Below are 15,221 nucleotides of genomic sequence, written 5' to 3' on the forward strand. Positions count from 1 at the left end.
AGATGGAAGGCACTTAATGTTTGTTTCTTGAAATAAAAATGCTTGGTTCTATTTAAGATATTTTATCTCTAAGAGAAGAATGGAATGAAATAAGAAAAAGTACGTAAAATACGTATTGAAAGAGAAGATCTTTATGCAGAAAGCATGAGGAATTCAGCTGCTACTCAGGTGTCCCCTGCCACATCTTCCTTCGCTAACTCCACAGTGGCAGCGGCAGCAGATCACTTCGCGCCTTCACACACATCAGCTACATGGGCATCACTCCTACCATCGGCATCACTCCCAGACTCCCAAGAGCTGCTCAAACTCACTCTTTTAACCAGAAACCCACATTTACCCGGTCTGGTTTGAGGCGCCTTGGTAGTTGGTGTGGTTTTAGGTTTGGGACGTGGACGACGGGTCCGTTTTGACGTTTTAGGAGCTGAAGAAAGAAAACCTTCAGTTATTAATAGTCTGTGTTCAGAAGCCACGGGTAGCATGACACATGGTTCTAGATTTCCCGAAACTTAGTATTTCCTCATATTTTAAGAAATGTTTTTGTAACTTTTTAAATTTGAAGCTTTCACCCTTATAATGATAGTATGCCTTCTTTTACAATTGAAAGTTCATTGGGAATGAGTCATATATAAAATTACTAATTCAAGTAGTGAAGTATAGTTCACAGGACTCTTCTATTGAATAGAAAAGGTAAGAACCACTGCTAAGATCTTTAGTGGTAGTGATAGCTAGATATAAACTCTTTGACAGTTTACTAAAACAAGACCACATAACTAACTAAAATGTCCGTCAAAGAACAAATATCGCACAGAGTTCAAAAACAAAAAACAGTAGATCTTTAGACCCACGAAGCAACTCTCCAACACCATAACAGTCATTAGAGTCAAGAGAATTGCTTTTCAAACCCAGCTTTAACAAAACATTGGTTAAAAAACACACAAGATGACAAACAATTTCAGATGGTTGCACGAATAACAGATGACCTGAGTTAGGTTCAGGCACGGCTCTCTTAAAAACAAGGATAACTAGTTTTAAGAGTCAGAGTCTTCAACGCTTTCAGGATGAAGAACATAATGGCATGACAACAGAGGATGAAGATGGAGCAAAAGCACCTGTAGCTACCATGTGGATGGAATGCGTTTGACAGTGAGAAGGAAGAGCACTTACTGAGGACCGCATGTGTCATTACCTTGTGTTGTCACCCAAGCCTCAGTTCTGAAGGTAACAGGTTCAAAGCCTGCAGTAGGAACTGACCAAAAGTATTAAAAATAAACCAAATGATTGTTTTAAATGAGGGAAAACTCAAAACATTTACTTCAAAGTGAATCTTACCAATGTAATATAGTTTCTAGAACTATACAGCAACTTTGAAAACCTGTTAAACTAGAAAAGTAGAGAGTCGATTTTCTAAAATTTGGCCCTCCCTAATCAGGTATCTATTTCCTCATTCCTCCTTTGATTATCTGATTCTAACAGTAAGTCAGAGTGGGATGTGTGGGTCTTGCTAAGAACTTATCTTTGGAAAGAGACTGAAGCTTCGGCATGATGAATCGAGTAAGGTATCCGTCCATCCTAAGCAAAGAGAGAGCATGCCTTCGTGTGCAAAGAGCAGCTGGCTGACGTCTACTGGATCCACTCTCAGCTGCTCTATCAGGTACCTAAGGATCTCCACCATGGGAGTCCGTGGACTGATCAAGATCCAGAAAAGCTTCAGCTACTGCCTTGTAGTCAGACACGCTTTAGACTAGTATTACAGTTAGCCTTTCTCCTCTGGTGGGTCTCCACTTATATCCACTCTCTGATTTTATTCCTCCCCATATTTCTGCTCATCCAGGTACCATGATGATTTCAAGGCTCCACTCTTTCTTAATCTATCTTTTCCTGCTCCAAATATTTATGTACCTAGCACATCTTGCTAGTAGCACCCAAAACTCAATCTTGCATTTGCATAGATACACTCTAATGCCATCTCCTGTCTTTTTTATAAAGGAAAGGCTTTGTTCTCAACTGTCATGCAGGTTTGAGGACCAAAACATGTCTCCCACACCTGAGTTATACCCCTAAAAGTGCTAATACGACTTGGGAGATACTGAAGGCACTTAGTATTTGTGATTTGAACTGAATATGCCTAATTTTTTTCAAAGAAGTCTTATTTTCAAGGGACAAATGGAAATTAACAAAATGCACAGTGACAGAGAAGATTTTACACGGGAAGCATGAGGCACTCAGTTGTCGCTCAGATCTCCCCCTACTGTGTTCTTCTTGCCATCTCCCCATTGGGAACTGCTGCTTAGCACGAGTTGTACCTTGACTCTCATGGGGCTTACTGGTTACTCCCAACAACTGGGATTACTCCCAAGACCCTGCTGGGTTAGGCTGCTGGGCCTTTTAAACCAGGAACACAGGTTTACCTGGTTTGGACTCAGGTACTTCAGGACTTGGTGTGGTTTTTGGTCTGGGATGTGGACGACTCGTCTGCTGTGATGTTTTGGAAGCTGGAGGAAGAAATTCTTGGGTTACTATGTAACTACATTATCTATGGTTCTGGAAGCTATGGGAGATGAAAACGTGACTCTAGATTTTCTACAACTTATTAGATATTTATCTCTTTGAGTTTTTTTTGTCACATATACTCCTTTTATATCTTCTTTTATCATAGAAGATTCTTTAAAGACAATCATTTTTTAATTAAAAAAATAAAGATTAGTAATTACAATCAAAGTCTCACAGAGCAGCTTGATTAGGTAATAAAAAGATTAAGAAATTAAGAAACATTGATAAACTATAATGGATAATGATGGACAGTCACATTAAATCTGAGATTTATAATTTAATCTTTCGATCTTTGGCACATTTTCTACATAATTGTTAAAATAAGAATACATTATTACCTAAATAGAAACAAAGCAACAAAATGCCATGCAAATAGGAAAAAAAAGGTAGAAATGTAGATGTGCCATGAATGGATTCTCTTGGCCCATGATAGCTGTTACTGCCTTTCTCTATCCAGATAAGAGGTAAAGACCCATGATATGTTTGAAAATCAGTTTTACCACAAACACTGCTTAAACAAAGCAGAGAACGACCTGACACAGAATCAAACAGGTTACATGGCAAATATATGCCCTAAAGTAGGTTCATGCATGCCTGGTTCTCTTAAAAGCAACAGGCAATTTGTTTTAGGAGTCTTCATAATTTTGAGAAGAATGTAAAGAATGGCCACAAAGACAGACACCATGGTCACGGCAAGCAATATGAAACTCTGGATGAAAGACGAAACTCAAAAGCAGGATAAGGCTTGTTGAAAACAAGTGTATCATTACCTAATGTTGCTCCTGGGGCCTCAGGTCTAAGAGTGACAGGTTCAAGGATTATAGCAGGAACTGACCAAAAAATAACACAGCAAACCAGAGAGAGTTTAAAATACATTAAAAGTTAGAACATTCACATCGAAGCAGATTTACTTGTGTATCAACTCTGCAGAAACAAAGAAGAATGTGGCTTCCTAACTGTAAGAAAGAGTAGATGATCGTTCTTTGAAGATCTGGCCAACTATACTCATGGTCGGTTGTAGGGTTAGCTGGTGAACTATCTTGAGTATCTTAAAGACAGAAATGTGAATTTCTCCTAGGTTTTAACTAATGGATTCTAACTGATATGGAAAACTCTACCCTGGAAAATATTTTCATGCATTTACCTGATATACACTTGGAAAAGAAATTGTCTTTAAAAAAATATAATCAACCTGTACTTCTATGGCAGCCGAAAATGAGCATTTACCATGTTTAAGTAAACATGGATACAATAGACAGTTTATAAGTTTGAAATAAATATAAAAATTAATCACTGCAGTGGACTATCTAGAGTTCTTGACAAGAAAGAGTCTGAGACCTCTGTCTAAAAGTGGCGCATAAGAGAGCAGGATGAAGATGCTCACCCAGTCTGTAACACTCAGTAGACCATCTTTCTGGCCTAAGTCCCGAAAAAGTGGAAAGACAGTTGATGCCCTTATATCAAATCTAAGCTCCTGAATCAGGTCCTCAAAATCTTTTTTCAGCGGACCAGCTGGACCCTTCCAAATGCAGCATCGTCAAGAACCATGTTTTGACCATCTAGAAGTAGGACAGTCTGTTCTGCCTTGGTTCACTTTTCCTTCTTCATTCAAGTCTGTAGTGGGCCCAAGGACAAGGTCCAAATCTAGTCTAGTCTTTTCCTTTGCAAGGTCAATGTTTAATGTTTGTGTCATGCAAACATGTACTCAGCTCTATTGTTTTAGAGATAAAATGTCTCCTACAGCTGACATATCACCCACAGTTGCTAATATCAGCCTGGGAACATCCAAGGGATTTACAATTTATTTGCTTACTTGAACTGAATATTTTGGCTCTGCCAAAGAAGTTTTATCTTTAAGATTTGAATGGAATTTGATAGTAAGAAATACACTAAATTCACATCAAAGAAGACTCTCACAGAGAAAGAATAAGGTAGTCTGGCACCAACTGCATCTCACCCAGTCATATTCTCCTTGACACCTGGACAGAGGAGACATTACTGATGACACCTCCTGACCTCGTGCTTAGAGAGAGTAAGAGCTTCACACTGCTCTGGGTCCACCGGGACACCAGGGTTCACCCTTAAACCAAGAACCCCACATTTACCCAGTTTGGTCTGAGGTGCTTGAGGGCTTGGTGTGGTTTTGGGTCTGGGACGTGGACGACGTGGTCTTTGTGATGCTTTGGGAGCTGAAGAAAGAAAAGTCTTGTGTTACTCTAGGTCTTAGAACTCAGGATACAGAGGAGAGGTTTTTCCAAAGTCTGTTAGATTTTCTAAAGTTCTAGGAAATCATCTGTAGTTTAAAATGTCCACTCCTTTTATGCCAACGTATCTTCTTTTTATCAAGGGTACTTTGAGGGAAACCCATTTATATAGTGGCGTTGCTCATTCAAGGTATGAAGATTAGCACTTATAACCAGACACTCATAGAACTTCCTCCCTAGGGAAATGATGGAGAAGGATGCTCAGCTCTGTGCAGGAGGAGGACAAGTTAGAGCCACACTAAGGAAGAGCCTTATAATTTAAATTTCAGATTTGGGTAATTGCCTACTTGTCAGATTAGTAATAAAACACATCATGACCTAAAGCACCAACTAAGAAACAAACATACCATGCAGACAGTTGTTTAAAAATCTAGAAAATTAGATGTGCAAAGGAGCATAAGAGTAGCTGTCATCGCAGATCAGCCTAAGTAAGAATAGATCCCAGTTTGTCTTGAACTCGGCTTTGACACAAACCGAGGCACAGGATAACGTGACAATTTCAAATGTGCCACATAGCAGTACACGTTTTCAGCTAAGTTCATGCCTGCTCTCGTAAAAACAACAGGAATCTTGTTTTTAAGAGGCTTCAGAACTCTTTAGATGAAAGAAGTGATTGAATGGCAACAGAGATGATGGTGGCCCTCTCGTGAAGGAGGAAAAGCCAAGAGACGGGAACCGGACGGACGGGACAGTGAGCAGCAAAAGCACGTGGCGCATTGCCCGCGGTCATTACCTAATGTTGGCCCAGAGGTCTCTGCTGCAAAAGTAACAGGCTCAAAGTCTGTGACAGGAACTGAAGTAATAAAATAAACAGAAATTGTTTTTTTTTTTAATGTATGAAGAGCTACAACATTCACTTCAAAATGAATCTTGCCAGGGTACCATTACCTCTAGAATAATTTTTTTTTAAAGATTTTATTTTTTTCCTTTTTCTCCCCAAAGCCCCCACGTACATAGTTGTGCATTCTTAGTTGTGGGTCCTTCAAGTTGTGATATGTAGGATGCCACCTCAGTGTGGCTCGATGAGCGGTGCCATGTCCGCACCCAGGATTCGAACCCACGAAACCCTGGGCCTCCTGCAGTGGAGCACGTGAACTTAACCACTCAGCCACGGGGCCAGCCCCACCTCTAGAATAATTTTTTAAAATTTATGAATGAAGGGTGTTATGGACTGAATTTTGCCTCCCAAAAATTCACATATTGAACCACTAACTCCCAATCTGACTGTATTTGGAGATAGGGCCTTTAAAAAGGCAACTAAGGTTACATGAGGTCATAAGATTAGGGCCCTAATCCAATAGAACTGATGTCCTTATAAGAGGGAGAGACACGAGGGAGTTTCACGCACAGAGGAAAGGCCATGTGAGGACACAGCAAGATGGCAGCCATCTGCAAGGTGAGAAGAGAGGCCTCAGGAGGGCTTACACCTACAGACACCTGATCTCAGACTCCCCAGGCTCGAGAGCTGTGAGAAATAGATTTCCGATGTTAAAGCCACTCGGTCTGTGGTATTTTGTTATGGCAGCCCCAGTAATGGAATACAAAGGGAAATCAGTTGTTTTGCCCAGACTTGGCCAAACTGTAGTTAGGGACTTCCTCATCTCATGAGGTAGTCATTACCTTTGGTCTCTGTTTAGCACCAAAGGAGGGAAATAGTTCTTGTAGTTGGTGCTTGATTATCTGAGTTTACTATTGTAGACTTTAGGACATTTTTAGGCATTTACTTAAATATGTCTCTAACGATCCTCAAGAAGCATGTGAAAAACTAACTTGCACTTTCGCAGATGCTGGATAAAGAAACCATCTAGTATGTTTATCAAATTATGGCTGCAGAAGCTGTTCCTGAATAACCAAGCAGCCATTACACAAACAACCAAAAGTGGCTATGATGATCTTGCCGAGAACTCAGCTTTGGAAAGGTCTTGTGACTTCTGTCCAAGCAAAAGCACCAAGAGGACTGGGTGAGGGGCAGCCGCTCAGTCTGAGGGATCCAGGAAAGCACCCAGCCACTCCCAGGACAGGGAAACCTTTATCCGGTGGGGACAGAAGAGAGTTCTGATGCTCATGAGAACAGCATCAGCTTCCTTCAACTTCCCGTGGTGTCATCGAAATGCATAATCAGCAACAAAAACATTCTGACTGACGCCTAGAAGAGCCAGGACCCCTGCTCCCTCTGGCTGCCTCTGCACGTATCCTAGTTTTTCATCTTTGTTCACTGTCATCTCTCCACTTGTGCAAATTCTGATGCGACGTCAAAGTCCAAACTCCTTCCTTGCTCTTCTGAAGCCCAAATTGATTTTTAACTTCTTTAAGACCTTATATGATTTGTCTGACACTTCAAGTTTATGTACTCAAGAAAAATCTTGAATTTACAAGATCACCATGCCTTATTCTCACTCCCTAGGCATTTCATGCAGGAAGTTTTTGTGCTGAAGGAGCCTGCAGACTGAGAAGTAAAACATGTCTCCTACAGGGGCTGGCCCCATGGTTGAGTGGTTGAGTTTGTGCGCTCCGCTTCAGTGGCCCAGGGTTTCATGGGTTCTGATCCTGGGCACGGACATGGCACCGCTCATCAGGCCATGCTGAGGCGCCATCCCACATAGCACAACCAGAGGCACTCGCAACTAGAATATACAACTACGTACTTGGGGGCTATGAGAAGAAGCAGAAGAAAAAAAAACCCCAAAAACATGTCTCCTACTATCCAGAGTTGGAGGGAAGACTGTCTCTCCCAAACATGAACTCCTTGGCAACTCTGGAGAGGGCCTGTGTGTTTACGTTCTCCATCAGTGACAGGCTCCAGGTCCTGAAAGCAGGGACTCTGCTTTTCTCTGGTGTAGCCTCAGGAGTGTAGGACTTGGAGTGGTTTTGTGTTGTGAAATGATACGTCCATTGGGATGTTTTTGGAGATGGAAAAAGATAACTTTTAGTTACTTTAAATTTTATGGTTCTGCAAATTATAGGGTTTAAAAAATAAACCCTAAAAATAAAGTTTTCTAAAGCTTGATACATTTTCTTGAGTTTCAGGAAATGTATCTTTCTAGTGTGAAAATTTTGCCCCTACTACGCTATGTTTTCTTTTGTTATTGAAGATACTTTGGGGGAAAAATTGACATAAAAAATGAAGTTATTAATTCAGAGAGTCAAGATTGGTATTTTTATCACATTTTCCTAGAGTTCCCTGACTGCACTAAAAAGGTTAAGAATCATTTCTAAACTATGGTGGAGAGTAAAGGGGAGTCAGATTCCCCCTAAGAATGGGGCTTACTATTTAAACCTATTAGCCTTGATCACGTCTGTTAGACAATTCACTAAAAACATATTACCCAAATGTTAACAAAACAACAACAGCAAAATCGGGCAGATGAAATGGTAACTGTACAAAGGATGCATAAAGCAACTTCCCTCTTACAGGCTGCTTAGCACAGATCAGGATCAGGCACTCCCATAGATACAGGACATTTACCTTCACAGGGCACTCTGGTTAGTCAAAAGCATGGGGTGGCATGAAAAAATGTTAAAGTGAATTGTGAGGCAGGAAGATATCCCCAGCTAGGTTCAGGCTGACTCTCTTAAGAACAGGAGGTAACTTGTTTTATGCATGTTCAGCTCACAAGATGAAGAACGTAGCTGAATGGCAACAGAGTGGAATGGGTTGGGCAACAAGCAGAGAGAGCACTGCTGAAGGTCAGAAAGTAGCATTACCAAAAGCTGCCCCCGGAGCCTCTCTTACAGGAGTAACTGGTTCGAAGACAGTAGCAGGAACTGACCAAAATAATAATAATAAAAAAACACAATGAAATGTTAAACATTTACACAATCTCAGAACATTCACTCCAAAAAGAATTGTACGGAAATAACGGTGTGTCTAGAGTACAAAGCAAACGCTTCTGAGCTGAGGGATATGGCATCTCTGCCCTCGGTACCAATTCATCACTTAGGAGAGATTATCTTTGCACTCAGATAACTACCCCTGTGAAGTGCCCTGAGGTTTCTTGCTCTTTGATGATCCTAGTCTCAGTAATGGACCAAAGTAGACCATACTCATCTTGCTGAAAACTTATCTTTGGAAAGAGATCATGAGCTTTGCCCAACTGAGGTACTTAAGAGAGCGGGATAAGGGGCAGCCATTCAGCCTGAAGTACAGCAGCTATCCCTCTGTCCAGAGCTCAGGGAAACACATATGGAAGTTGATGATGCTTACATAGAGCCCATCTCCTAAGTCCCACATTCAAAAATCCCTTTTCAACTGGTCCTATGGGCTGCTTAGCTGCCGCAGCCTCAATGAGATGCTCTGATCAATTTAGAAGGCTGACCGCCTCCGGCAGTCAGAGAAGCCTCTCCCTCCCCTCGCTGGCATCCGTATATATCCTGCCTTTCTGAACCTCTCCGGCCACCTGCCCTGGTCGTCCAAATCTACAGAGATTTCAATGCTCAAATCCTTCCTAACTATTCTGGCTCATGCTGATCGGTTCTTTAAACCGGGCATTCACAGGCCATGGCCCATAGGCCAGATCTTGCCTGTGGCTTGTTTTCATACAGCCCATGAGAGCTAAGAATGATTTTCCATTTTTAAGTGGTTGTAAAAAAAGGGGTTGTAAAAAAAGAAAAAGACATACAACAGAGACCATATGGCCCACAAACTCCCAAATATTTACTATCCAGCCCTTTATAGAAAATGTTCTCCAACTCTTTCCCTAGATCCTTTCTATGACTTACACAACTTTTGTGGTTACCAAGAAATATTCTCCTATTTCCCCAAACATACATTCATCTACAGCTGTTTCTGTCCACCATAGTCAATATTTAAAGGATGCATAGAATTGAATAAGAAGTCAGTTGATAGACATTTAGAGAGAAGACTCTAATTCACAAAGAGTGAGGAATTCAGCTACTGCACGAGACCTCTCCAATCGTGTTCTCGTTGGCTGCTTTAGGGTAGAAGCAGCCGCTGACCCTGCCTCGCCCCTCCACTTCGTCTGGACCCCACCGGGAAGGCTGCCAGGCGTCCCTAACGAGGATCTGCCCATTTACCCAGGTCAGGCTGAGCTGCTTCAGGACTCGCTGTGGTTTTAGGTTTGGGACGTGGACGACGAGTCCGGGGAGACACTTTGGGAGCTAAAGGAAGAAAACCTCAGGTTAATAGAGTGTTTTTAGTTTCAGAAGCTGTGAATACGATTATTACTGTTATGATTTCTTGAGTTTCAGGAAATTTTTCTTTTGAGTTTGAAATATTTGCCCCTATTTTGATAACTGCCTCTTTCTATCATTTATATTACTCTGGAAAATGAAAATTGCACAGAAACATGAGCTGATGTATCAAGGAGATTCTCACAGGGATTTCTGAGTGAAAAAAGTTCCCAAACCTTGCTGAGTTATGGTGGGGGGGGGGGGAAGGGACAGGGTGATTTCACGTTAATGATGGTGCTTATAATTTAAATTTATTAGTTTGGTAGATTTTCTATTTCACTCCTTACTGACAAAAAGACCAAACCATTACCTATAATGGCAAAAAACAAAAAACAAAAACAAAACCCAAATCATACAGATAGTAAAAATGTAGGAATTTAGATCTGCACAAGAATTATGTCACGCCATAACAGCTGTGACAATGTACTCAGCTTAGATCAAGGATAGACGTCTTCACCTCAACCCCCATTGATTGTGTTCGAAACCCAGTAACAAAGAATGTGATTAAAAGGTTACACGGAGGCCACGTACCGCAAATTCAAACACATTACATTGCAGGTATGTCTACTACACTAAATTCATACTTGGCTCTCTTAAAAACAAATAAGTCGTTTTAATACTCTTCAATATATTGAGAAGTAATTGAATGACAATAGAGGACAACACAGAAGTTTTGTGAAGTGGGAAAAGCTGTGGTTGTGGTGGTGATGAAATGGGTTTGAAATGAGCAGGGAAAGCAGATGCTGACGGACGTAATGCGGCATTACCTAGTGTTGTCTCTGGAGCTTCGGTTCTAAGAACACCCGGTTCAAGGACTGTGGCAGGGACTGATCAAAAGTAATAAAAGAAACCAAACAGATTTTCGTGAATGCATGAAATGTCAGAAAATTCATCTTGCCAGTACAAATAATGCTTCTAAGGCTTCTAAGGGAGAGAAGGGAAGAAAAAGGTTTGAATGGATAACACAAAGACATTAACACCAAGAGGCAGGAGCCATGAGGGTGGGAGGTGGAGGGGGTGGGGAGTAGCGGGTCATCCTAGGTGTGCCCATCACATGCAACAAATAGCCAAAAGGAAGCTGAGACTATACTAAGAAACTGCGTCCTTAGTGAAAACAGTGGCATTTAACGTAATAAGATAGGGAACAACCTCTCAGTTTGTGGTACCATGTTAGAGGAGGAATTTTCAATCCTAAGAACAGAAAAAGCACAGTCCCGTGCAAATCACTGAAGCCCACTGCATTAAATCCAAGCTTTTGAGAAGACATCCCAGCCCCGCTTAACTCATCTGTGGGCCCATTCAGCAGGAGAGCACTGAGTCACCCTCCATCTTCAGCACATTCTCTGCTCATCTGCGTTTGCTCCCTCATCCCTCCAGTCATCCAAATTCTGTACTGACTTCTTCCTCACTATCCTGGATTCTTTTCTGCTCCAAATATTTACGACACTCCTAGCATATAGCATTTGTACCATTTGAGAAGTCATTCCACATTTGTTTAAACATGCTGCCTTATGCTATTTTCTACCTGTTTCTGCAGGCATAGCTTTTTTTTTACAACTATAGTACAAACTGATTAGTAAATCAAACATACTTCCTCCTTCTCATGTATCTTGCAGCTGCTAATGTGGCTATGGGGATATAGAAGGGATTAGTGAAAGCAGTCGACCTGAATTGATTCTGCAAGCTCAATGCTCTGCTGAGCAAGCTTTACCTTTAAGACACGAATGGAGTCAAATAGCAAGAAAAGTAAATAAAATGATCACTGAGGGAGCAGATTCCCCACAGGAATGCGGGGTGCTCAGATATCTCACGTTCTCCTAACTAGTAGCTTTCACTCTTAAGAGCTAGATAGGGCGTGTACCAGCCATGTACAGAGAATTTGGGGTCCCAACTGGGGCAGACTGCTGGGATTCCTTAAGCCAGACACCACATATTTACCCAGTTTGGCCTGAGGTACTTCTGGATGGGGTGTGGTTTTAGGTTTGGGCCGTGGACGACGGGGTCTTTTTGTTGTTTTGGCTGGAGCTGAAGGAAGAAAATTTAGGATTAATATGGTGCTGATGGCTCCATAAACCTTGAATAGGATGCTATAAGCTGGCGCTAAGCCTTCTACGACTTGTCAGAGTTTCTTTGGGTGGAGAGAACTTTGTTATTTTGGTTTGAAATTTCACCCTTCAGTATATTAATGTTTTCTTTTATAATTGAGAGCTCTCCAGAGATTAAAAGTTTTGTTACAATTATATTTAAGAAATGAAGATGAAGAACTATCATTTTCTTAAAAGTGTCCCTAATCCGAAACTGGTTACAAATCACTGCTCAACTCTGAGGGTGCGAGAGGAGTTCAAACCACCCTATAGTATTCACTTATAGTTTAAAATGACCAGGCTTGGGCAAGTTTCCCATTGGTCACTTACTAGAATATGTCTACAAAATTCCCCAAAACATCAACAAAGTAAAAAATGTTATGTAGAACTTGAAACATAGAAAATAAGATGCTTAGAGAAACTTCATGGTATCCTAATGATACTGTACTGGCGATGTAATTAAGGGCACTGTGGGAGATCCCATTTGGACCTCAACTCTAACAGTGCTGTTTGAACAGAGACTCAGAAGGACATGGTGCAATTTCGAGCTGGGTTATGGAGCAGGTAGCGGTCCTGAATTAAGTCCATACACATTTCTGTTGGAAAGAAGGTCTTTTATATTTAAAGATGAATGCTGTAATAGGATGACAATGAATTATGACATCATTATCTCTATAGCACCATAGATACTTCTGACAATGAAGGAGAGACAGCACTTGCTGAAGGACATAAGGATCATACCTAATGATGTCCCAGGCGTCACAGGCTCAACGTCTGTGGCAAGAGATGATCACAAGCAATTAGAAAAAGAAACGTTAAACACACGAGAAAAGTCATTAAACTCTTTTGAAAATGAACTTTACCAGTGTAGCATTGGTTCTATAGCCAAAAAGCCAAATTTTTAAAGTTCTGAGGTGGGAGTACAAAGATATTTGTTCCTATGGAATGGTTGTATTCTTAGTATCTCTGTGTGGTTAGCCACAAGTTTTGCTTGTTTTTATATTATCTGATAATACAAGAGAAAACCCTGCCTAGGAAAATCTTTAGGCATCTGTCATAATATTTTAGTTGTAACAATTGTGAGAAAAACAATGTGAAAGTGTAATTTATAACCATATACTAGAAAGCAAAGCCCGAGATCGTGATTGATGCAACAGTCGGGCCATTTAAGCTGATATTGTAATGAATAATCAATATAGACAATGCTCTTTTTTCTTGAGTCCACTTTGAAAAAAAGACGGCCTCTGTCCAAACAAAGGCACATAAAAGAGCAAGACAGAGACAGTCATTCAGGCTGTGAAACTTGTCAGAGCCTCGCTCTGTTATTAGGACAGAAGAGGCCTGACCCTGGGAGGACAGGAGAGTGGCCGCAGCCAGTTGGTTCAAATCCAGCCACTGAAGTCAGGCGTTCAAGGTCCTCCTCATAGACCCTCTCTAAGTAGCATCACTGAGCACAATTTCCGAGCACGGGCTGAATGAACATTGCTTTTCTTCTTCCTCACAATCAGGTGGCACTTCTTATTCCTCTCTTTCTGCTGTCACCCACACATATGCCACCTTCCTGCCCATCCCTGCCATACATCTACAAACAAGGTCCACGTGACACCTGTCAGCCCGTGGATCTTATAGTTCTCTGACAATTAGCTTAAGAATGTGCCTAACAGTTGGTAAAACTCAATCAACGGGCTGCTTTTGCCCATATCCCTTTCCATCTGTTTATGAACAGTTTCACACAAGAGCAGCTTCCTTCCTCAATGAAGCTAAGTATTTGTTATTTCTAAACTATGCCTCATGGATGCTAATGTGGTACTGAATAAAATGTGTGACTAATTGAACCAAATAGGCTAGTTAGATGCATTTTTGCTGAGCCAGAATCAAAGAGAAAAATGTAACTGAATGGCCAGAGAGGCAAAAAAGATACACAGGTACCAGGAAGGTACCGAGCCATGTGAGGAAGTCACGGGCACTGCTCTGAGGACTTGGGACATGGGCCTTCACCCCTCAGGGTCACAGGGGTTATTAGGTGCAAAGTTAAACTGCCGCCTGGTAGCACATCCGGCAGGGTCCCACAGGGACCAGGAACCACATATTTACCCGGTTTAGTCTGAGGTGCCTCTGGCCTCGGCGTGGTTTTAGGTTTGGGACGTGGACGACGTGTTCTTGTCCGTTGTGGGGTTTTTGGAGCTGAAGAAAGGAAACTGGTTAATGCCGACTTATGACTCCAGAAACTAATGAAAGGATTATACCTGGCTCTAGATTTTCCAAACTTTTGCTAGATTTTCTTGAGTCATGAGAAATTTGTCTCTTTGGTTTGGAATATTTTTGTCATCTATATGCAAAAAAATTGTTTTTTTGGGGGGGTCTGCTGACAATTCTTTTGAGAAGGAATATATAACATTATTTGGATAATCTGAAAGCTTTATTACCATTGCTGGTGTCAGATTTTTAAAGAGGATCCTGACCCAGGGGAAGTCAGAGCACAGCACATCACGATCACATTAGCGAGGAATCCAGGATCTCCCGCTTTTGGGAGATAGTATTTAGAAATTACCTGGTTTAGGCATACAGCCCATTAAACATTATTAGAATAAGTACATTGCATTTCTTAAAGTCATTAGTAGACAATAAAAATGCCCTGCATATCTTAAAGCAACCTTCTGTTGATGACCACAGAACCATAATTGAGGTTTATGGGGCAGACACTCCTAAGTGGATTTGAAATTCAGGTTTACCACAGAACACAGCAGAATCACAGGCCCTGTGGAGCATTAATCATGCTGGATGATATGGGAGATAGACGCTCGGTGCCAGCTGCACACAAGCTTATATTCTAACCAACTTGTTTTAAACAACTTCAATACATTCAAAATGGAGAATATAGTTGAGTGACAAGAGAAGATGACGAGAAAATCTTCTGAAAGAGAGAGCCCCTTGACCAAGATAGTAATGGAATAGACTAGACAGTCTATGAGTAGAAACGCATTTGCTCAAAGACATGAAAGGTCATTACCCAATGTTGTCCTGGGAGCCTCAGTTCTCACAGTCACAAGGTCAATGTCTGTGGCAGCAACTGACCAAAAACAACACAATAAACAATGGAGATTTAAGAAACATAGGAAAAGAAAGAAAATTA

The 15,221-nt window shown here is 41.3% G+C and overlaps 1 protein-coding gene across 25 annotated transcripts in view; it reads right to left on the reverse strand.

The window, feature by feature from the left end:
• ABI3BP (ABI family member 3 binding protein) overlaps window positions 1-15,221 on the reverse strand; it is a 238,082-nt gene that overhangs the window by 77,192 nt on the left and 145,669 nt on the right. For 22 of the 25 annotated variants that reach the window (XM_046659530.1, XM_046659526.1, XM_046659531.1 and 19 more), the window contains 13 exons: window positions 15,099-15,158; window positions 14,183-14,272; window positions 12,830-12,862; window positions 11,943-12,029; window positions 10,772-10,831; window positions 9,849-9,932; window positions 8,520-8,579; window positions 5,548-5,607; window positions 4,656-4,739; window positions 3,321-3,380; window positions 2,409-2,492; window positions 1,187-1,246; window positions 338-421 (listed from right to left, as the gene is read on the reverse strand). The exons of 1 other annotated variant lie outside the window; for it this stretch is intronic. In XM_046659530.1, the coding sequence (XP_046515486.1) occupies window positions 338-421; window positions 1,187-1,246; window positions 2,409-2,492; window positions 3,321-3,380; window positions 4,656-4,739; window positions 5,548-5,607; window positions 8,520-8,579; window positions 9,849-9,932; window positions 10,772-10,831; window positions 11,943-12,029; window positions 12,830-12,862; window positions 14,183-14,272; window positions 15,099-15,158 (906 nt within the window). The remainder of the gene's footprint in view (window positions 1-337; window positions 422-1,186; window positions 1,247-2,408; window positions 2,493-3,320; window positions 3,381-4,655; window positions 4,740-5,547; window positions 5,608-8,519; window positions 8,580-9,848; window positions 9,933-10,771; window positions 10,832-11,942; window positions 12,030-12,829; window positions 12,863-14,182; window positions 14,273-15,098; window positions 15,159-15,221) is intronic. 2 more of the 25 variants (XM_046659529.1, XM_046659512.1) reach the window with 1 other exon arrangement.

This window comes from Equus quagga, chromosome 4 (genome assembly GCF_021613505.1).
Source record: "Equus quagga isolate Etosha38 chromosome 4, UCLA_HA_Equagga_1.0, whole genome shotgun sequence".
NCBI lineage: Eukaryota > Metazoa > Chordata > Mammalia > Perissodactyla > Equidae > Equus > Equus quagga.